This window comes from Aulonocara sp. 'chitande type north' Nkhata Bay, linkage group LG9, assembly GCF_057382095.1.
Source record: "Aulonocara sp. 'chitande type north' Nkhata Bay isolate Kocher_YH1m ecotype deep benthic linkage group LG9, A_spYH_male_GT1.1, whole genome shotgun sequence".
NCBI classification, from domain to species: domain Eukaryota; kingdom Metazoa; phylum Chordata; class Actinopteri; order Cichliformes; family Cichlidae; genus Aulonocara; species Aulonocara sp. 'chitande type north' Nkhata Bay.
In genome coordinates, this window is record NC_141352.1 from 8,334,722 (window position 1) to 8,358,220 (window position 23,499).

Genomic DNA, 23,499 nt, shown 5'->3' on the forward strand with positions numbered 1-23,499 from the left:
CTCAGCTGGCTCCTTTCGATGTGGAGCAGCAGCGGCTCTACTCTGAGCCCCTCCCGGATGGCCGAACTTCTCACCCTATCTCTAAGGGAGAGGCCAGCCACCCTTCGGAGGAAGCTCATTTCTGCCGCTTCCTTCTCCCATCACTCGCGAACAAGACCCCGAGATACTTAAACTCCTCCACTTGGGGCAGGAACTCATCTCCGACCCGGAGTGGGCACTCCACCCTTTTCCGGCTGAGAACCACGGCCTCAGATTTGGAGGTGCTGATCCTCATTCCCGCTGCTTCACACTCGGCTGCGAACCATTCCAGTGCGAGCTGGAGGCCCTCACCCGATGAAGCCAACAGAACCACATCATCCGCAAAAAGCAAAGAATCTCATGTGCCGTTATTATTATTATTATTATTATGTGTGGGGTCACTGTTCTCTCTGAAGTCGTTCCATCTCGCATTAAACTTCACTGAAGTCCAGCTTCAATATCCTCCAAGGAACTTTTGACGGGAATCAAAGAAAGAAACTGTAACCTGCTCAAAGTTCAGTCTTCTTTCTTTAAAGAGCAAAACTCAAGTAAAAAGAACATAAAGTGTTAGACTTTATTCAGTGCTCACATACATACACACACGTGATTGTGGGGTTTGTATAAAATATTTGTATACTAAATATAGATATTTGCAGGCACGGAGCCCTAGGCAAAGTTTGATCCACTCATCTGTGGAAGAGACAGGGAACATACAAACACTATGATCATTACAGTGTGATGATGATGACTGATGAAATATTCTGTTCAAAGTCAAATTTGTTTCATAGAGATTAAAAGGCATAGCAAAAAACCTGCTGAATGGAGATCCAACTGAACAGCTTGGAAACTACACAGAATACAAGCAGCAACATCAAAGAGGGAGCAATAATAAAAGACAACACATGAACCAAAACACTAGGTTACAGAACTGGACAATCATTAGAATACCCATAATATAAAATGATCACATTATCGTTATTATAGACCCCAAATCACATTAACTACTTCTCACAATATATGAAAATAATACAAGAAATAACAACAGGAAACCAAAGGTTCACAAACAAAACCTGAAAAACTCTAGAACAGTGAGACAGAAATGAACCAAGACCTCAGTGAGACCACGAAAGTGCAGTGATAACAGTCACCTCCCCCCAACAGTACAGTGAGATTGGAGGGTTTATGAATTTAACAGCTCTCTTCAGCCTGACTCTTTATCTCTGTTAGCGTCATTAAACACAGACTAAAAGCTGCTCTAATCACTCTCGTCTCTACTCCACCTCTTAGACACCTGGCCCAGTCCAGAGTGTTTCTATACACATGCTGCAGCTGATTCAGCCTCTCTGCACCATCAGGACACTGCCCATCCTCACTCTGCACATGCACCACCTTATTTATCATTTCCACCTGCAGAGAGAAGAGAAAGAGCAGAGGGGACAACAAGTGGCAGTTATGCACTTTAAGTTAATTTCATGGTTTTGACTTACAATTTAAAATAATTTATGTTTAATAAATCCATTGTTGTTTTTAAACACGCATTTAAAGGTTCTACATAATGTGTCCAGGATGGAACCAATGTTCAATCTGTTGTTTAGGTTTGACAATATTTTACATGCCACACTCGGTAGAGGGCAGCATCTTCCCTTTCTCAGTCTGTGGATAGACATTTGGGGATGTGTGCAGCAAGGTTTGGGTACAGAGGGTGTTTTTAGTAACCTCTTCAAGTTAATGCGGCCAATGGAGCATGTAATTAGTATTTTATGTGCTGGTATGAAAATAAGATGTTTATTTGTGACAGACCTGTCGAGTTTATGTTATTTATGTGTAATACAGTCGTCATTTTGTAAAGGTCAAATGAACTGATTGTGGATGTTTTGTGTTGGTGAATAATATGTTTTAATGTTTACTCGCTATGACAACGCCTTAATGTGAAAATTGATTATTTTATGTTGCTTTGTACAGTTTTGTACAGTTCTCATGGCATCTAATAAATGCCAGTAGGAGTCAAGAACACCTTGTGTCTGTCATTCTACTTGGAGGGAGTTACATCCAGTATAAAGAGCAGCAGGGACTTTAGTCCCATTCAGGGCAACAAGGTGGCTCAGGTTTGCACTATGAATTAAGTTCAACATACCCAGGATATTTTTCCATTATCTCTCTTTACTTAACCTGACTTCTTTTGGAGTATTAGCTTAAAAATCTACCCCAGATTCCAGCCTTCATCATTCAAGTCCAGCCTATTTGAAGCTGGAAAAATTCTGGCTGAAATGTTAACTGTGTAAATCAACATTTAACTCAGTATCATGTCTTTATCATCAAGTCATGGCAGTGTAATTATTATTCTATTAGATTAATATCACAGTTTTCAGTCGCTGCCTCTGTGATATGTAACAGGACATAAGACTATGATTTTTACTAATGCTCATCAGATAAAGACAAAGACTTAAGATGGTCATCTGTTTCTGAAATATCATTGGACTAATAAACATGACCGAATGTACTGAAAGAAAGACACATGTACAAATGTGATTCGTGGATGTCGGAGCTTCTGGTCTGTAAATGTCACATGGATAATAAATTTAATGACAGTTCTCTGATTTCAGGGCTATGACAAAAATGAAACTGACCAGGTGTTTAGTTTTGAAATGAGAAAACAAAGTCTGAGATCAGATTTAATCCTCCCACAGTTTGATGAGTGAGGACCAACGTCTCTATAAATCTGTAATGTCAGTTGGATTTCAAATGTATTTCATGTAGACATGAACACAATAAAAACAGTCATTGTTCTCTTTGTGTTCTTGTCTCATAGGCTTCACTGAGAAAAGAGGTACTGAGAAAGCTGTAAATTTACAGGAAACACTGGAGTTTTTCTTTAATTCTTCACTGTGTTAATTATAGTACTGCTGAAAGTACCATGGACTCACTCCAACAATTTATTTACCTCAGAGTCTCCAGTCTACAGTGTGGGCTCTCCACCAGATCAGACAGCTGCTTCACATCTGAATCCTGAAGGTTGTTTCTTCTCATGTACAGTTGTCTCAGATAGGAGGATTTCAAAGCTGATACCAGATAATCACAGGCAATCTTTGACAAACCACAGTTTTCCAATCTGAAGAAGAAAAAGAATTAGTTCATTAGTAAGTTTCAGCTTGAAGTCATTCAGTGTTTCATTATCTGTTGAAAGACGAGGAAGGTTAAAAATCTAGAACTATATAATCTTCACACGATGCCATACTACTGAACTTTTATTTGTTTGACTCAGATTTTGTACAAAAGATTTTGCTTTTTATTTAAATGTCAGCTAGATTTTAAGGTAGAATGGAGTATCTATGGAGTATGGATCCTCAGTGTGGATCAGTATAATATCAGCCTGATGTCTGCAGTTTAGTGTCAGCACAACGTTCACATCATATTCATCTCAGCAACACTAAAACATGCTGACTGACCTCAGAGTTTCAAGTCCACATCCTGGACTCTCCAGAAAACCACACAGATGCTTCACTCCTGAATCCTGCACATCAGTGTTGTTACTCAGGTCCAGATGTTTCAGATGGGACAGGCTGGACTTTAAGGCTGAGACTAGAGAAGCACAGCTGACCTCTGACAACCAGCAGTACTCCAATCTAATTTCAATCAATCAATCAATCTTTATTTATAAAGCACTTTTCATACAAAAAAGAATGTAGCACAAAGTGCTTTACATGGTTAAAAGCAGCCCACCCCACCCTCCAACTCAGTCGCCACACTCTCATTAACATAAACGATGTGAATACACGCATATCCCCCCCCCCCACACACACACACACTTAAAGAGGAAAATTGGGCTGGGTACGCATGAGCCAAGTGAGGAAACACTATAACAGGGAGCCGTCTGCACCGGGAGCCGGTCACAGACCGCAGCCACCAGGCTGGGCACACAGCAGGAGGGAGGCAAAGAAGCCCCCCAGCCAGGCTGAGAGGACCCCCAGAGCCCCAGCAGCCACGGTCGATCACAGCCCCGGTGCAGAGAGCGCCCTCCGAGGAAACACTGGAGATATGACACAATAGGATATATACAGGGTAAAACGATAAAATAAATAAGAACGGGATACAATATAAATATAAATATAAATAGAGTAAGAAGATTAAAAAATGAATAAGAATAAAATCAATAAATATTAGGTAAAGCCTAAATTAATAATAGAATAACAGGATAGAATAAATAAGCATAAAATAAATAAACGCTAAGTAAAAGCTAAATTAAAAAGGTGGGTCTTGAGCCTGTTCTTAAAAACATGTACGTTCTCTGCGGCCCTGAGGTCCTCCGGCAGGCTGTTCCACAGATGAGGACCATACCACTGAAAAGCTGCCTCTCCGTGAGTATGTGTCCTGACTTTAGGGAGAATCAAAAGGCCAGTACCAGAGGACCTCAGGGTCCGCGAGGGTTCGTATGGTAAAAGCAGATCTGAGAGATAAGAAGGCCCAAGACCATTAAGACATTTAAAAACCAATAAAAGAACTTTAAAATCGATCCTGAAACACACGGGGAGCCAGTGCAGTGATTCTAAAACCGGTGTAATGTGGGCCCGCCCTCTGGTCTTCGTCAGCACACGAGCTGCCGAGTTTTGTAAAAGTTGTAAAGTTGAAATATTATTTTTAGGAAGACCAGAGAGCAGGGCATTACAGTAATCAATGCGACTGGTAATAAAAGCATGCATCAGCATCTCCGTGTTTGCCCGAGAGAGAATAGGGCGGACTCTGGCTATATTTTTTAGATGATAAAATCCAATTTTGGTTACATGTTTAATATGTGGGATAAAACCAAGCTCAGAGTCAAAAATAACACCCAGGTTTTTCACTTGTAGCGAAGGACATAGTGAAAATGCCTGTAATTTAGACAAGAGTTTCTCTCTCTGAGCCTCAGGACCGACGATTAAAACTTCAGTTTTGTCCTGGTTAAGCTGTAAAAAGTTTTCTGACATCCAAGATCTTATATCTAAAATACAGTTAACACATGTCATTTTATGGATCTTAGAGGAGCATGTGTCCATACTCACCATAAAAGTTCTGTCAGAGAGACAGGAAGTGAACCAGTTGTGTACAGCACCAGAGAGGCCCACCATGTGTTTCAGTCTGTTTAAAAGAATAGCGTGGTCTACTGTATCAAAGGCTGCGCTTAGATCCAGTAGCACCAGGACTGAGAGCTTTTGGGAGTCCCAGTTACATCTAAGATCATTTAAAACCTTTAGGAGAGCCGTCTCTGTGCTGTGGTTCACCCTAAATCCAGACTGGAGTATCTCCAGGATCTGTTTATCATTCAAAAAGTCATTAATCAGAGTAAAAACAAGTTTTTCTAAGACTTTACTTAAAAATGGTAAGTTGGATACAGGTCTGTAGTTATTAAAATCATTACAATCCAAATTGCTCTTCTTCAGAAGGGGCCTCACCACCGCCGTTTTATAGGCAACAGGGAAGACACCCAACTGAAGAGAGCAATTCATCATGTATAAAAGCTCAGCTTCAAAAAATCCATAAAGTGTTTTAAAGAGTGAAGAAGGGATTGGATCTAAAAGACATGTGGTGGGTCTCACTGTGGAGAAAACCTTCTGAAAGTTCTCAGCATTAACCAGGACAAAGCTGTCCAGTGTCTCCTCAGGTACAATCGAGCCCTCAGATGTGTTTAAAATCATATCGGGATAAGATAAAATATCAGATCTGATGGCGCTGACGTTTCCCCTGAAGTGGTCTGCAAACTGCTCACAGAGCGAGTCTGTGGGGGTTCTTTGGGAGCTTTTAAAATCAGGGTTAAATAAATGATCTATGGTGGAAAAGAGGACCTTGGGATTATTTTTGTTATTATTGATTATTTTGGCGAAGTATGAATTTCTTGAATTCCCTAATGTATTATTGTACATTTTAAGTTGCTCGCAAAATATTTGATGGTTGATAGTATTTTTATTTTTCCTCCATCTCCTTTTTGCTGCCCTGCATTTTCTTTTGAGTTTTTTGACTTCTTTGTTTCTCCAGGGTGATGCATGTTTTACATTAATCTTTTTGGTGGTGAGTGGAGCAACGGAGTCAAGGCTTTTCTTCAGTTTTCTGTTAAAATGATTAAAAATCTAATCACAGGGTGCAGGTAAAAATCACAGGGTAGCATTCGTCTAAAACCCTGGTAAAATTTGCAGCCACTTCAGAGGTTAGATAGCGCCTCCTCACAGTTTGCACCGAGGTCTCCCGCTGAATAAAACCGGCGATGTTAAAAAACACACAGTAGTGGTCAGAGACAGCCAAGTCAATTTAAGAATAAAACATGTAAAAAAAGTTTCAAACATAAAGATTTGAAATATAGTAAAAACCAGTCAGTGAACTGACCTCAGAGTCCCCAGTCGACAGTTTGGACTCTCCAGTCCAGCAGACAAACACTTCACTCCAGAATCATGCAGCTTATTGTAACTCATGTCCAGCTCTGTCAGATGGGAGGATTTGGACTTCAGAGCTGAGGCCACATTGTCACAGTGAGCTTCTGAGAGTCCACAACCAGCCAGTCTGTGGTTAGAGAAAATATAAAATGTGTTTTTATAACAGCAGAAAATCTGCATTAGAAACACAAGACTGAATGTATATGAAGATAAAATAGAGTGACATCATAATCTGATGAACATCTGCTCCTTACATCTGTGTTTCAGCTTCTCTTACTGTGTTTGACATGTGAAGCTTTAGGGGCAAAGCTGAGCTTAACGTCAGGTTTGCATCCTGGTAAATAAATTGTTGGAGTGAGTCTTGGCCAAACCAGTACTTAGAAACAGTCTTACGATGTGAAGTATCTTCAAACTCAGTCACCTTGAGCTCCCATCTAACTTGGATTGAGTATGCACACAACACCCTCAGCTCTTCTGCTAACAGTTTATTTACATTTGAAGTTTCTTTAAATTACCATCTTGACTGTAATGTCCAGTCAAGATGGTGAAGTGGTCCCATCTGCGACACTGGCATTGTGCCTGGAAATAGATAAAGGCTGTGTTTCTCAGATTGGTAGATAAGAATTGGCGCATGGAGAACAAGCAGAGGACTGTCTACCTGTTTAAGAAACCTGCTAAACCTGTCAGCGGCTGTCAGTGTCTGATCCTTGGCTCTGATTGGCGGTTAAACATGACACAGTACCACTGTATTAAATTAAATGATGCACAATTGTACTGTGTATAGTGTCAAGTGAAAGTGAGCTAATGAAGATTTGAATTAAAGTTAGAAATAAGATGCAGAAAGAAACCTGCAGTTTCTGGCCATTCTTAGATTGCAGTAATTCTTTGCAAGAATTATCTGAATTACAAATACTAAATTTATGAGAATCCATTAAATTATGTTAAAGACCCATAAACACACACTGAAATTCAAACCTCATTGAAGCTCTTCTTCACATGTTTATCTCAGCACAACTAAAACATGGTGCTGACCTTAAAGTCTCCAGTATACAGTGTGGACTCTCCAAAAAAACACACAACTGCTTCAGTCCTGAATCCTGCAGGTCGTAGTTGCTGCTCAGGTCCAGCTCTCTCAGATGGGAGGGGTTGGACTTCAGAGCTGAGTTCAGGTAATCACAGCTGACCTCTGACAATCTGCAATTTGTCATTCTGAATGAAGAAAAAAAGATGCAGATATTTAAGTTTCATTTTTTGATGTCCTCATCAGTGAGGTTATTTTTTTTAATCAACAGACTTATTATCATGAATTATCATCAAGCCTTCTGTTAACATTAAGATTGAATCAAACTTTAGACACAAACAGGAAGAAGGTCAGACTCCAAACAAACCTGACCACATGACCTCATCTCTCTGAGGTGACCAATAATTGGAGTATGAACTTTACAGAGGTATTCGAATGAGTTTGTTTTTATCTTAAATTTAAGGAACACAGGATTTTTGACAGTTTGGGATTAATAAAGTTTAACCTGACTCAGTATTAATGAAAAGTTAAACAGATGGATAGAGGTTCAACCAGTAATCAAAACTGTACAGTTTTTGGAATCACTTGTACCAGGTACTGTACATAGCATACATTTTCACTGCTATGCTGATGATACCCAACTCTGTCCATGAAGCCAGATAACACACCCCTATTAGTTAAACTGCAGGAATGTATTAAAGACATAAAGACCTGGATGGCTGCTAACTTTCTGCTTCTTAATTCAGATCAAACTGAGGTTATTGTACTCGGCCCTGAAAATCTTAGAAATATGGTATCTAACCAGATTCTTACTCTGGATGGCATTACCTTGGCCTCCAGTAACACTGTGAGGAACCTTGGAGTCATTTTTGACCAGGACATGTCCTTCAACGCACATATTAAACAAATATGTAAGACTGCGTTCTTCCATTTGTGCAACATCTCTAAAATTAGAAATATCCTGTCTCAGAGTGACGCTGAAAAACTAGTTCATGCATTTATTACTTCCAGGCTGGACGACTGTAATTCATTATTATCAGGATGTCCTAAAAACTCCCTGAAAAGCCTTCAGCTAATCCAAAATGCTGCATCAAGAGTACTGACAGGGACTAGAAAGAGAGAGCAGATTTCTCCTATATTGGCTTCCCTTTATTGGCTCCCTGTTAAATCCAGAACTGAATTGACAATGATGCTTGTCTTTTTGAAAACACGCATGAGACATACTTTCATTGTATACTGATCATTGTTTTATATCTGCAGTTTAGTGTCACTACAACTTCCAAATCATATGCATCTTAGCACCCAACTAAAATTTGGTGTCTGACCTCAGAGTTTCCAGTTGACAGTGTGGACTCTCCAGAAAAGCACACAGAAGCTTCACTCCTGAATCTTGCAGGCTGATATTGTCACTCAGGTCCAGATGCTTCAGATGGGAGGGGTTCGACATCAGAGCTGACAGCAGAGTAGCACAGCTGATCTCTGACAACCAGCAGTCCTTCAGTCTGAGTGAAGAGAAAAAAAACACACACACACTAGTAAATCATCGATTAGCTATTAAGATTTGTTCTCATCAATGTGATTTTCTCAAACACCATGCAGGTCAGACACTAACCACACCTCAAGCAACTGCAATATATGACTTCATCTTTGTAAGTGCAGAACACTAAAATCATAAATATTACAGTTATCTGAATGTGTTTCACTTTGTCTCAAATGTAACAACCAAAGCAGTTTGAGTAAATTTGAAAGAATAAATCATGTAAATTAAAATCTAATTAGCGATGCTATTCTTTCAAGTATCTGTAACATTATCTGTAACATATGGGGTGATCGTGGCTCAAGAGTTGGGAGTTCGCCTTGTAATCGGAAGGTTGCCGGTTCAAGCCCCGGCTTGGACAGTCTCGGTCGTTGTGTCCTTGGGCAAGACACTTCACCCGTGGCCTACTGGTGGTGGTCAGAGGGCCCGGTGGAGCCAGTGTCCGGCAGCCTCGCCTCTGTCAGTGCGCCCCAGGGTGGCTGTGGCTACAATGTAGCTTGCCATCACCGGTGTGTGAATGGGTGGATGACTGGATATGTAAAGCGCTTTGGGGTCCTTAGGGACTAGTAAAGTGCTATATAAATACAGGCCATTTACCATTATCATCACATATTTTTCCACACAATAGCATTTACTAAAGCTATCTATACTACAGGCTCAATCCTAATCCGTACCTTAGTCTGAGGTTCAAGATGTGTGTGAGGATGATTTAGAAACCTGATTTTAAAGACTCTCAGTAATTAAATGAATCCTGCTACAGTCTGACAATAAGTCAAAAGAAAAAAACAGTTGCTTGGCCTTTTGGATTCTGCAGGTCGTAGTTACTTTTGGTAAGGAAAAATTTCAAAGCAGACACATCCTGAACATCTATGAACAGAAATAAGTTTCAAACTTTCCACCAAATATCTGAACTATAGAAAAATAACAGCTGCAGTCAGTGTACTCACCTCAGAGTCTCCAGTCGACAGTTTGGACTCTCCAGACCAGCACACAGAACCTTCACTCCTGGACACGGCAGGTCATTGTAACTCATGTCAAGCTCTATCAGATGGAAGGGGTTTGACTTGAGAGCTGAGGCCACAACTTCACAGTGAGTCTCTGAGAGACCACAAGAATTCAGTCTTCAGTTTGAGAAAATATTAAATATGTTAGTATAAAAGCAGAAACTCTCCATTATAAACACAGACTGAATGTATATGAAGGTAAAAGAGGGTAACATCATAATATGCAAACATCTCATCTGTGATGGTGTGTGAACAATTTGACGACTGAGCTCTAAAATTCTGATAAAATACAAAATAGCACTTTATTACAAATGTCCGACTAAAGAAAAAGTAACACATGGGATATAAACTTAGCACAAAAGAAAAGGAAATTTGTGTTGGTAGAATATTCCTTTGCTATAACTGCTTCTTGGCAATAGATCTTATACCATGAAAATCCTGACTATCTTTCCCTAAATGTGGCCCATTTCTTAGGAAATGAAGAACAATCCATTTGTGGGTAGAGCAGCAGATTTGAGTATGTCGGTTGCAACCATGAAAAAATCTTGCCAAATCTTCTATGCCAGTGCCAAACAGCTTATTCTGTTATTGACTCTTCTTTTGAGCTTCTAGTAGCCCAGGTGCTGCTAATCAGGTTCTTGATTGGTGCCTGTGAGCATGAACCCTGCTACGGTGGTCAGTTGATGTCTGCTCCAAGTATACCATATTTAAATGATTTGGTTAAGGAGAAACTATGCTGACTGCTGCACCAATCGGGTAACAGCTTTCGGTGGAAGCAGTGTGATAGTGTGGGGCAGAATCTTACTCACTGGAAAAATAAGGCTTTGCATTATTGGAGGAAATCTCAATGCAGAGAGATACTGAGATACTGTAACCAGTGGCAATCCCATATCTCCACAGTCTGGGCCTGGACTTATCCTCCAGATGACAACACTTGCACGCACAGAGTGGGGTTTATCAGCGACTACGTTTGGGAGTGGAGAGGAAGACCTGTCCGCAGTCCTAACCTTAACCTCATTGCACACATGTGGAATCAGCTTGGTTGTGCTGTCCATGCCAGTAACCAATACAACCACATTGGCTGACTTGTAACAAATGCTATGCCACACTAGTGTGTGACCAAATTGGTGACCAGGATAAGGTGGAGCCAGGCTGTTGTGCCTGTGTTTGGTTCTTCTGCATGCTAATGAGCTTTAAATTTCCCCGAAATGGGCCAATTGTTTCTTCAAACATTCAATCCAGGAAATGACAGCGGAAAAAGTAAATACCAGAGCAAGCTGTTTGGCATTGGCAGAGAAAATCTAACAAGTGTTTCATGGATGCAAACCACATAGTCAGCTGTGCTGCTGTAACACCAAAAGTGTTAATTTAATTGAAACGAGGAGTGAGTGCATATTTGGAACAGGTGGATGGATCAGGAGATTTATACCTTTTAAATTTAACTTTATCATCTATGCCTCAAAAATTAGCCACCTGGAAACAATGGGTTATAGCTTGTTTACTATTTCAAATGATTGGCCTGCCAATGATAACAGTCATAACCTGGCATTGGTGAAATGTTGGGGACTTGGAGCTGATCAGCCTACAGATAGAGTACTGGGGGGATTTACTGGGACCTGTAGCTACTGGAAGATCAAGACTGAATGCAGTCAGACCTGGCCATGGGCTACAGGCCAACAATGGACAGGTGTTATTGTTCCAACTTTTTTATCAACTTTTAGCCAGTGCTATTGATCGTTATGGCCCTCATTTGTTCTCTTTGTGGATGATGATCAAAGATTCTAAAGGAGAGGGCATGTAAAAGATCCACATCTCGGGCTTGGAATATGTTTGTTTTCAGCACTGCAACTCTAGCAGTAATTATTATTTATTTGGTTTGGTAGAGGCTGGAGATGCAAACTTCTAATTATTTTTCTGAGTAGAATTGAGTACTAAAACCTGGTACTAAAGAGGCCCTGAAATTAAATTATTAAAGACTGAAGTATCAATAAATTTTGACTTTGCAGAACATTTACGGAGAAATTCAGTTTTCAATGCTCACTTCATAGTTCATCTGTAGTTGTCTAAGGATCTTGGATAGAAAAGCATCTGGACTTCCCCTCTGAGAGGTGAAACATGAAACCTGAGACTAACTAAACTACTAATTAGCACTGATCAATAATGCTAATGATCAGATCTGGACTCACCGAGCTTTTCTGCAGTTCCTCACAACCGGAATAAGTCTGCGTCGTCCCTCCAATGATGTGTTGTACTTCTTTAGGTCCAACTCATCCAGAACCTCCTCTGACATCTGCAATATGTGGGCCATAGCTGAGCAGTGGATCTCAGAGAGTCTCTCTGATCTGATCTCTGACTTCAGGAACTCTTGGATCTCCTGATGTACTGAGAGGTCGTTCATCTCCATCAGACAGTGGAAGATGTTGATGCTTCTGTCAGGAGAGATTTTATCACTGTTCATCTTCTTCAGGTTGTTGATGACTCTCTGGATGGTTTCTGGACTGTTCTCCGTCTGACCCAGCAAACCTTCTAAGAGTCTCTGGTTGGACTCCAGAGAGAGGCCATGAAGGAAGCGGACAAACAGGTCCAGGTGGCCATTTTTACTCTGGAGGGACTTTTCCATGGCTTGTTTAAGGAAAGCATCCAGAGCTGACCCACTGTACTTTTGTCCCAGGAAGTCCTCCAACACCTCTGTCTTCCTGTTGGTGAAACAGTGGAACATGTAGACTGCAGCCAGAAACTCCTGGATGCTCAGATGAACAAAGCAGTAGACTGGTTTCTGGAAGATTACAAACTCTCTTTTGAAGATCTCTGTACAAACTCCTGCGTACACCAAGGCCTCTGTGACATCCAGACCACACTGCTCCAGGTCTTCTTGGTAGAACATGATGTTTCCTTTCTCCAGATGTTCAAACGCCAGCCTCCCCAGCTTCAGAAGAACTTCCCTGTCAGCCTCCGTCAGCTCCTGTGGACTCGTCTCATGTCCCTCATGGTACTTGTTCTTCTTCCTCTTATTCTGAACCAGCAGGAAGTGTGAGTACATGTCAGTCAGGGTCTTGGGCAGCTCTCCTCTCTGCTCTGTAGTCAACATGTGCTCCAGAACTGTAGCAGTGATCCAGCAAAAGACTGGGATACTACACATGATGTGGAGGCTCCTGGATGTCTTCAAGTGAGAGAGGATTTTTTTAGGCAGGTCTTCATTACTGAATCTCTTCCTGAAGTACTCCTCCTTCTGGGCGTCAGTGAAGCCTCGTACTTCTGTTAGCCTGTCAACACATGTAGGAGGGATCTGATTGGCTGCTGCGGGTCGGGAAGTTATCCAGACGAGAGCCGAGGGAAGCAGATTCCCCTGGATGAGGTTTGTCAGCAGCTGGCTGACTGATGACTTCTGTGTGACATCAGACAGCAGCTTCCTGTTGGTGAAATCCAATGAAAGTCTGCTTTCATCCAGGCCGTCAAAGATGAACAAAAGCTGAGAGACAGCCAGCTTCTCTGCTGAGACCTTCTGTAATGTTGGATGGAAAACATGGAGCAGCTCCAGAAGACTGTACTGCTCATCTCTGATCAGGTTCAGCTCCCTGAATGAAAGCAGAACCACCACACTGACATGTTGGTTCTCCGAGCCCTCTGCCCAGTCCAGAGTGAACTTCTGCACTGAGAAGGTTTTTCCAACACCAGCCACGCCGTTGGTCAGAACCACTCTGATGGGCCTCTGCTGGTCAGGTAAGGCTTTAAAGATGTCCTGGCACCTGATTGGAGCGTCATCAAAAGTCTTTTTTGAAGTTGTCTCCAGCTGCCTCACCTCATGTTGGGTATGAACCTCTTCACTCTGTCCCTCTGTGATGTAGAGCTCAGTGTAGATGGTGTTGAGAAGGGTTTTACTTCCTGTTTCATCACTTCCTTCGGTCACACGTTCACATCTCCTCCTCAGATTGATCTTATGTTCATCTAAAACCTCCTGCAGACCAACATCTGCTGAAAGAAAGAAAAACAGAAAGAAAACTCTTCAATGTCTGAACAACAAGAAGAAGTCCAGTTTTCAGAAATGAGTCCATCAGCAGACAGATGTTCAGTCTTACTTTGTGCACAGCTGCTCTGACTGGCTGTCTGCAGTCCAGCTCTGGTTCTGGATCTTTCTCCACACTGGGGACAAGACGAGTCTCCTGATGAAGCAGACTGGTCCCAGTATGAGGAGATGCACTGTCTGCAGAACCAGTGTCCACAGCTGGTAGAGACTGGATCCTTCAGGATGTCCTGACACAAAGCACAGCAGGACGGCTGCTCCTCCTCACAAACACCACTCCTATTACTTCTCCTCTCTCTGTGAACAAATGTTTTCATCATTTGGTGTAAGTGAAAAAGATCTAGATCTGACAAAACATGTAAAATCCTGGACAGTCACTGTGAAGGGTTAGTGTGCAGCTACTTTCCTGTTTTAATTCAAGACTTGAATTAAATTTATGCTTCCTTTAGACCTTTTAAAGACATGCTCTACTTTAAGCTACTGGCATCCAAAAGTATCAAATTCATATTTTAATGAGCCCCCTTGTCTCTTTTTTTAACATAAAGGATTAAAACAACAGATTTAGTTCAGAATTCATAACATTTCGATATGACTCGAAACATCTCTCCCTCACAAACTAAATCACCTCGAAACCCATCCATCCATCCATCCATCCAGTTTCTTCTTCTTCCGCTTACCTGGGGCTGGGTCGCAGGGGCAGCAGCCTAAGCCGAGAAGCCTCTCATCCCCTTCCCACATAGCAAAATTGGCATGGCCCGGATCTGGCCCACACAATGTGCTTACATATGGCCCACATACGTAAGAATGACTGCCCTTTGGTGGCCCTGATCTGGGCCACCAAAGGGCCGTCATTCTTTGCGCTATGTGGGCCATGTCTAAGTTGTGCGCAGCCACGGGCCAGTTGCACACACACTGCTGGCCCTGTGCTGGCCCAGAACAGTTTCAGCTCTGGCCCCAGATGTCAGCCTAATGTGTACCTTAATCAAGCCATGTAATGACAACATGTGCCGGAACATAATAGTGCAAAAGTAACATGAAACTCTGTTCAGATAGTGAATGGACTGATTCTTATATAGCGCTTCTCTACTCTCCCGGATTACTCAAAGTGCTCTATACAAAATGCCACATTCACCCAATCAGACACTTTTTCTAAATTGAGTGCTTTCTAACTACATTCATACACATTCATACTCTTGACATGCAGACTGGAGGAGCCAGGGATGGAAACGCTAACCTTCCGATCAGTAGGTGACCTGCTCTACCTCCTGAGCTACAGCCACTGAGTGGTAAACCTGAGTAAACCGTCACTAGGTTTTGGATAAAGTGTACACTCAGAAACCTGTCAAACCTCTATTTGAAACATTAGCTACCATAGCAGTATAGTATTGCAACATGGCATTTTGGGTCTTCTAACTAAAATAGGAAAATAGGAACATAAATAGTGCCATCATTGTCAGACCTGGCCCACATCTGGTTGACATACACCATACCATGATATCAGTCAGTCAGAAGTGCCAGCTTGATGACGAATCCGGGCCAGACCTGTTTTCTATGAGCCTGGGCCACATAACCCAAACCACAATCGGGCCAGATGTGGAATGCCATCACATAAACAGTGCCATCTTGCCAGGCCTGGCCCATATCTGGATGACATACCACTTACCATGCCAGAAGTCAGCCAGCAGTGCCAGCTTGATACCAGATCCAGGCCAGACCTGTCTGCTATGTGGGTTTGATAGATGAGTCTATCAAATCTGATCCATAATCCTCTATTCCCCAGACTCTGCTTCCTCCACTGAAATATTCCTTCTACTGCCCGACAATGTTCTCAGTCGAAACTAGCAGTTCTCCACCCGCACTATACACAGTGCGAGTAGAGCACTGCCTTTCCCTCCTGAGTCACCTGAGAGATTGTCAGAATCTCTTCGAGACAGTCCAAAGGTTATTTCCATGGCCTCTTCAAACTTCTCCTACACCCAACTTTTTGCTTCAGCCACTGCCCGAGCTGCATTCCGCTTGGCCTGTCAGCACCTTTCAGCTGCTTCTGATATCCCATAGGCTAACCAAGCCCGATAGGACTCCTTCTGGTGGCTCCTTTCACCTCTGGTGTCCACCATTTGGTTCGGGGGTTTTTACCATGACAGGTACCAACCACCCTGGTGCCATGTGCACTTATGGACACCCTTATGTTCGAACATGGTGTCCGTTATGGACAAACTATGGTCCACAGAAGTCCAATAACAAAACTCTGCTCAGGTTCAGATCTGGCAGGCCATTCCTCCTAATTACGCCCCTCCAGGTCTCACTATCATTGCCCAGATGAGCGTTGAAGTCTCCCCGTATGAGTCCCCAGATTTAGCACCCTCAAGCACCCTGCCTAGGTACTCCAAGAAGGTTGGGTACTCTGAACTGTCATTTAGCGCATAAGCACAGGTGACAGTCAGCACCCATTCCCTAACCCAAAGTTGCAGAGAACAAACCCTCTCATCCACCGGGAGAAACCGCAACATGCAGGCAGCAAGCTGAGGGGATACTAGGACACGCATCCCAGCCCGCTGCCTCTCATCAAGGGCACAACTTCAGACTGAGACCAGACCCTCACCAGGAGTTTGGCTCCAGAGCCCAAGCCATGCATTGAGGTGAGCCCCACTATACCTAGTCAATATATCTCAACCTCATGCACTAACTCATGCTCCTTCCCCATCAGAGAGGTGACATTCCATGACCCAAGTCACTAGTTTTGGTAGCCAGGGATTGACACATTGCACTGGATCCCAGTGTACTTCCGACCCAGCCACTCCCTCAGGGAAAAACTGGTTCATCCCAAAGGCAAAACTCCCAAACACAAACTTAAGGATGTAGTATATGCTGTCCAGTGCAGTGTGGAATGCTTATATCTTTATAAATGCATGGCACGACGCAGAAGAGCAGGACAGGTGACCTAAATAAGTAACGTGATAGGGTGAGGCACAGTCTCACAGTGAGACACACTATTGATCATGTGAGTCTTTCATATGATGTTTGTGATAATAACATTATTTTCTTCTTTTCTTCTTCTTTTTTCTTTTTAAAAAAACAACAACCACAAATTAAGAATCAGGCAGGATAATCTCCCAAGTTAATTCTTCTCTCTCTCAACTAGAAATCATTTGCAGCAAATATCTGAAACACAGAAATACATTCCATATTTCCAGCTTATCATACTCTCTCCAGAATCCACCTTAAGAAAGTTACACTACATTTTAAAGCAGAAACAGGATCTACTTAATTTACACTGTTGTATATATAATATGGCATCTCTGGGATAAAGAGATTAAAAATAAGTCAGTGGCAGTTCTCTTACTTTGTGTCCAAGGCTCTGGATTCATTACTGAAGGCCAGTGGATCTGCTTTGGACTGCTTACTGTTACATTGTGAAGAGTCGGCGCCGTCCTTCTCATTTTCCACACAATTATTCATTTTCTACACTTTAGTATGAGAGGTGACTGTGAGCTCAGGGCCTTTGTTTGACCCCAAACTCTGAGCTGAGGGGAAACATCGAGTTTTCAGTTCCAGAAAAGCTGATCAGAGGTGGTTCAGGCCAGTGGTCACCCTGAAATAATGAAAAAAGCAGTGATCAGTGCAATAGCGTGAAAAAAGCATCTGTCAGTTTAACTTTTGTGTGTGTCCACTACATAAATGAAACATAAATGAATGGGCAGGGTCTCAGGAGGACGCGAATGTGAGGGTTTTTCTTAAATCACAGGAAGGGAGAAAAGAACCATTTAGATGTTAGAGAGACTGATTCTTTTAATATGAGACACATTCAAACACTAAATTCTGAGACATTTGTCCTACATTTCAAAATGTTGCTCCAAATAATTGAATGACTATATTTCAATATGTGAACAAATAATGACAGAACACAGTGTCATTCAAAGCTATTGCACTCATCTTCATTCAAATATTCACGACATCTCCAGCATAGGAACACCCATGGTCAATGGTAACTTTATTGTCCCCAGTGGGAAATTGATTTGCGGTATGTCCGCTATCGTGTAATGCTCAGAGGACGGTCTGAACATAATACAACAGAGGTTGTCTTCCACAGCACCTGCCTGTTATAAAAGTCCACAAGCTGGACCTTAGACCTCCCTGAAATCTGACCAGCCACTTTAACCAGGTTACTAAGTCTAGTCTTATTGATCAAAGACAAATTACCATACCAAGTAGTAGAGGAGGGAGACAACAACCCTGTGGTGAACCAGTAGAGAAATTTAAAAAGTCTCAAATCAAACTAACGCGATTAAAATCAAGTTTAAATTGATTAAGAAATTTATCGGCTAAGAGGTGTGGCTGGATAGTATTAAAAGCTGAAGAACAATCAATAAATAAGAGCCGAGCATGAGCTTTGGCCCCATCCAGATGGTGATATAAGAAATTTAATAAAGCAGTCACTGCATCATCAACACCTCTACGAGGCCTGTGTGCAAATTGTAGTTGATTGATAAGCTTTTCTACCTGCTGCAGAATCTCCTTCCTTATAAGTCTTTCAAAGGACTTCATCACTAAAGATGGCAACAGGCCTAAAATAATTTAATGATGTAGGTTTTGTGTTTTTGCAGCTGGAGAAATAATTGAGTTTTTCTGGACCCTTCTGTTGCTGACATGATAAAAGAAAGATGTACGAAAAGATGCCGCATAATTGCTCAGCACACATTTTGTAGCACATATTATCAGGCGCTGGACTTTTATTAGTCATAATTGTTTCAAAAAGATTTCCCACCCATCTTTCATCAAAGGACAAAGCTTTAATAAAAGCTTTTTTTCTTTCATAAATCAGCCTTATAAGAGCTCTCGAAGACCATGTTTGTTATTAGGGTTAGATCTCTTTTCACACCATTTCTGATTAATATATAAACACACTCCTCCTCCGTGAGATTTCTGGGTAACTCCGGGGTCCCGATCCAAACGTATGGGAAACCCGAAGCCATTTAATTCCAGAGAATTAGGGTCAGAATCCCTGAGCAAAGTCTCTGTGAATACCATTAGACATGTATCCCTGTGGACACGTAAATGCATGACATTCAAATGCAGTTCATCCAGTTTACTCCTCAGAGACTGCACATTAGCCAGGATTATTGATGGCAAAAGGAAAACGACTGTATCGTATTCGCTTTCTCAATCGCTGTGTAGACCTCCCTTCTTACACCACTTCCTTATTTTGACTTTATTAAAATCTAAAGTGCTCCTGTGATTACTGGATAATCCAGGGCTGTTAAACACTGAAGGGTGAAAAGAATCCAGAGACGGGCGATTCCACTGAAGATCCAGAAGAAACTCCCGTGAGTATGTAATTGTTTGTGAATGACAAAGACTTCGAACAACTGTCAGGATTGCCAATAAAAAAAAACCACATTCCACAGAGCACAAGCCGATGCTTAAGGATTTCCTCGGGCTCAAAATCAGACAACAACGTAACTAAAAAAGCAATAAAGTTAAAAAAAACCTGACAACTGGCAGACACAGACAACCTGCTGGAGCAGTGCCCCCTTTCAATCTATGACCAATCACGAAATGACAAATAATTCAAAGCTTCATAAAAATTAGTTTGATTATTTTTTATTTATCAAATAACAGTGATTTCTATAATAACGTATGGCAAACTCTTCTAAACCAAATGGATCAACTGAGCTCCTCCACACACATTATCTGAGGAACAGGTCATAGAGACCCATGAAGAGCAATTACAATATAAAACTATAACTATAACACCAGTGCTGCAAATAAGCTGAGAGCAACGAGACAGGAAGTAAAAGTAATGCTGCCAAAGATCATTCATCTTGTGAATTCACGATCATCACAGCAGTACTTTGCACAGTGAAGGATCAAAAAATGATTTGATCCTCTGCTGAATTTGTATGTTTGCTCACTAAGAAACGAACAGGTCAGATGTTTATGGAAGTTTTATTTTAATGGGCGAGAGACGAAAATACACAAAAGATTTAAACTGATTTGCATTTCTCTGATTGAAATAAATATTTCGTCCACCAACAAAACATGACCTACTACTTCCCAGAATTTTGGCTTCTGCAGATTGACACTGTACATAAAGCAGACCTGTCCACAGATTCAATTTCTTTCCTCTCCACCACCAAGGACAAGACCAAAAAGCCATCAAAGGAGGTCAGGGACAAGGCTGTAGACCTGCACAAGGCTGGGATGGGCTACAAAACCATCAGTAAGACCCTCGGTGAGAAGGGGACAACTGTTGGTGCCATTATTCTGAAATGGAAAAAATATAGTGACCATCAATGGACCTCGGTCTGGAGCTCCGTGCAAGTCGTTGTGTCGTGGAGGAACCACACTACGTTGTAACAGATGGGAGGGAGTTTTTCTGGATTTTTGGTCGATATCCTGTCTCTCTCCGTTGAAATGAAACTTCCACACAAATTAGAAACTGTTCATTTCTTTGTAAGTACAAAATCAGCTGCAGATCTAATAATTATTTCTCCCACTATACAGGTCTGCTTGTGCTGCTGTTAAACTAACAGCTGAACATTAGAAATAAGTGAAACTTGAAACACATGTTGGTGTGTTCAGGTCTGACACAACATCCAGCATGTCAGTGGCAGAAAAAGGTAACAGACAACAACAAAGAAAAACAGATACACCAAATATACATTTCCTTACTTTTCTGTGCCAAGCTTACCTGGAGCTGTCACCACGCCACATTCATGCAGGGGGACTTCTGCTTTGCTTTAGGTGCCGTACTGTCCCGAGCATTTTTCAGGCATAATATCAGAATCATCCATCCATCCATTCGCTTCCGCTTATCCTTTTCAGGGTCGCGGGGGGCGCTGGAGCCTATCCCAGCTGTCATAGGGCGAAAGGCGGGGTACACCCTGGACAGGTCGCCAGTCTGTCGCAGGGCCAACACACAGGGACAGACAACCATTCACACTCACATTCACATCTAGTGACAATTTGGATTATCCAATTAACCTATCCCCACAAGCTGCATGTCTTTGGACGGTGGGAGGAAGCCGGAGTACCCGGAGGGAACCCACGCAAACACGGGGAGAACATGCAAACTCCACACAGAAAGACCCCGGCCTGATGGTGGAATTGAACTCAGGACCTTCTTGCTGTGCAGCAACAGTGCTAACCACCGTGCTGCTAATATCAGAATCAGAATACCTTATTAATCCCTGAATTCATGTGTCAGTCATCCATAATAAACACACTGCATGTCTGTGCACGTTTTTCTATCTAAAGTCAGGTTTGACCGGTTTGCTCTGATACATATTAGCTGTCTCACACAGACATGTAGAGAATCACCTTATTCCTGTCATGCTTCACTAACAGGTGAATGTTTGTTTATTTTCAGAGTTAATAAAGAAATGTGCATCTTGTTCCTCTCTGTCGGGATTATGGAAAGGTTTTAAGACTAATTTGAATAGTTTACATGTCTGTAAAATGCAGTTATTGGTCTTCACTGCAGTGTGGGTGAGGATTGCTTTAGCCATTTGAAATTAGTCTTTGGTTTCTTTCTGTATAATGATGATGTTGCAAACGTATTTATTTTTTCTTCCCCTTATCATGTGGATTAAAATAGATCAAAAAAAATAACAGTTTTCCTAAAATGTATATGCAAAATTCTTTTTATGGCAAATGTTTTTCAATGTTTCGAAAAGACTGAGACACACGCTGATGCCTGCAGACTGATCCTGGAGGACATCCGTCAAAGACACAGACTTCTGGATACTCCCCTGGGCTGAAGGATGCTTTGAGGGACTATAGCTGGTGATGGAGCCAGAAGGCAGAATTTTCTTCGGCCGAGTCCCATTTTAATACTTTGCTATGGAGCATTTTAGTAATTTGCACCTCATCTTGTTGCAGTGTTGCATTAGAGATCCAGTAGCATAGTTTTTATCGCTGTGATATATTAAAGTTCAAAGAAGTGTGCGTCACATGCTTTCAGTGTTGAGTCGAAATTCATGTTTGTAACTGTCCAACAATAAGAAAACGACTTGGTTAGAGATGTCAAAAGTGCCTCGAACCAAAGACCTCTTTTCCTTCCATCTCCAGCTACACTCGAAAGTAATTTGTGCACCTGTGTGGTTGTTAGAAAGGCTTGTTTTCTACCAGCACCGCCACGTTCTTATTAAATGTCCTCAACTACATCTGTGATCGTTTTCACGTGCGCTCACAGAGAATGGAACAAAAGGCACCAACATCCAAAGACGAGCAGAAGCAATGACAGGATCTGCTGTCTGTGAAGCCTTTTTAAATCTAAAGTCACATCAGTTTATCCCACCATGGGAAATAACCCCAGAAGGCCCTTTAAACAACCCGAGGTGCACCTAAAAGCACCGTGAATCGTAAATAACCATATAGGTGCGCAAAAATATTTCCAGGGTAGCCGGCGTGAACTTGGTGATTCGAAAGCGGTAAGTGGGGCTAACCGGAGGCGCTTTCACATGCCACAAACGAAAACACAAGTCAGATTATCAAACCGGAAATAGCCGGCGTGTTTATGCTTTTATAGGAGCCGGTGTACGTGGAGAAGACACGGCCATGTGCTAAGCGGTCCTTACGTGGAAACAAGGTGGACATCGTTCTGTCTGCGTGTAGCGCGACCAGTTTACACCCGAGAGACGAGCCTCCTGGGCGGTTGCTATGGTGATGGAGTCAGATAAACAGACTCCAGCTGTAAACCAGTGTCACCGACCGCACGATCTGATATCGTCGTGTTGGTGTTGTTCCAGGATCAACACTGCAAGTGACCAATCAGAATGTTGTGACGTAATGCCTTTGCGACTTCGGGAAAAACCGCCGTAAAACAAAAAACTGTACTTAAGCTGCAAGAAACCGCCTCTGTCCGCCGATCAACGGACCCTGACCCTTTAATAAACGCTGAGCAGAACTGATGTTGTCCTTGCAACACTGGAATTTCATAAATGCACGAATGTCTCGGCGCGCCAAAGAATAACGTCACAACAACGTGATTGATCACGTGCAATGTTGATCCTGCAACAACATTTACTATGTTTATGTTTTACTACGACGATATGAGATCACCAGTTTAGATATCGATACAGGAGCCGTGTCCCACAAATCCCGCTCACCCCCCCCCCCCCCCCAGGAAGTGATTAAAACACGCAGTGTTTAAAAAACAGAATCTTTTCAACAAGTCAAACACAGTTTCGGGCTCACTCTGATCTGTTTCACCCACCCTTCACCGAGTCACGCAGGTTTAAAAGACGGAATAAAACACTGTGATAAGAAGCGCAGGAGAAAGCTGAAGTAACACTCACCCTGCTCCAGGCTCGACGTTTCTGCTTCCTGCGCCCTCACACTGCCCCGTCAGCGGCTGCTTTCTCCTCCCCCTCCGTTTACAGGAAATCAGCTGGATTTCGGCAGGCGTGTGTGAGAGATATACGGGAACTTTAAAAACTTCTGCACAAGAAACATTTCCCCCCCAAGTCTGAAGATATTTTTTAAAGAAATTTAAATCC

General features: G+C 42.2%; 1 protein-coding gene across 5 annotated transcripts; it reads right to left on the reverse strand.

Moving 5' to 3' along the window:
• Window positions 1-578: 578 nt before the first annotated feature.
• LOC147321556 (NACHT, LRR and PYD domains-containing protein 12-like) lies at window positions 579-23,384 on the reverse strand. 5 transcript variants are annotated; one of them, XM_086305486.1, is made up of 11 exons: window positions 23,299-23,384; window positions 17,343-17,591; window positions 14,055-14,296; window positions 12,165-13,950; window positions 9,922-10,095; window positions 8,763-8,939; window positions 7,449-7,625; window positions 6,370-6,543; window positions 3,465-3,641; window positions 2,960-3,127; window positions 579-1,425 (listed from the first exon to the last, which is right to left on the reverse strand). In XM_086305486.1, exons 2-11 carry the CDS (start codon window positions 17,456-17,458, stop codon window positions 1,416-1,418), a joined length of 3,201 nt encoding a protein of 1,066 aa, XP_086161612.1. In that variant the 5' UTR covers window positions 17,459-17,591; window positions 23,299-23,384; the 3' UTR covers window positions 579-1,415. The 5 variants fall into 5 exon arrangements, with proteins under 5 accessions (XP_086161612.1, XP_086161611.1, XP_086161613.1 ...); XM_086305485.1 differs by lacking the exon at window positions 23,299-23,384 and adding an exon at window positions 20,691-23,092; XM_086305487.1 differs by lacking the exon at window positions 23,299-23,384 and having other exon boundaries at window positions 12,165-13,947; window positions 17,343-23,092.
• Window positions 23,385-23,499: the final 115 nt, after the last annotated feature.

Excerpts from the sequence above, each read along its gene's own strand:
- LOC147321556 (XM_086305486.1), bottom strand. The coding sequence starts at position 17,458 with ATGAATAATTGTGTGGAAAATGAGAAGGACGGCGCCGACTCTTCACAA. Across the intron at positions 10,096-12,164 it reads AGGAACTGCAGAAAAGCTCG|ACTGAATTCTTGTGGTCTCT; the intron begins GTGAGTCCAGAT and ends CTCAAACTGAAG. Across the intron at positions 6,544-7,448 it reads TGTATACTGGAGACTTTAAG|ACTGGCTGGTTGTGGACTCT; the intron begins GTCAGCACCATG and ends CTCTAACCACAG.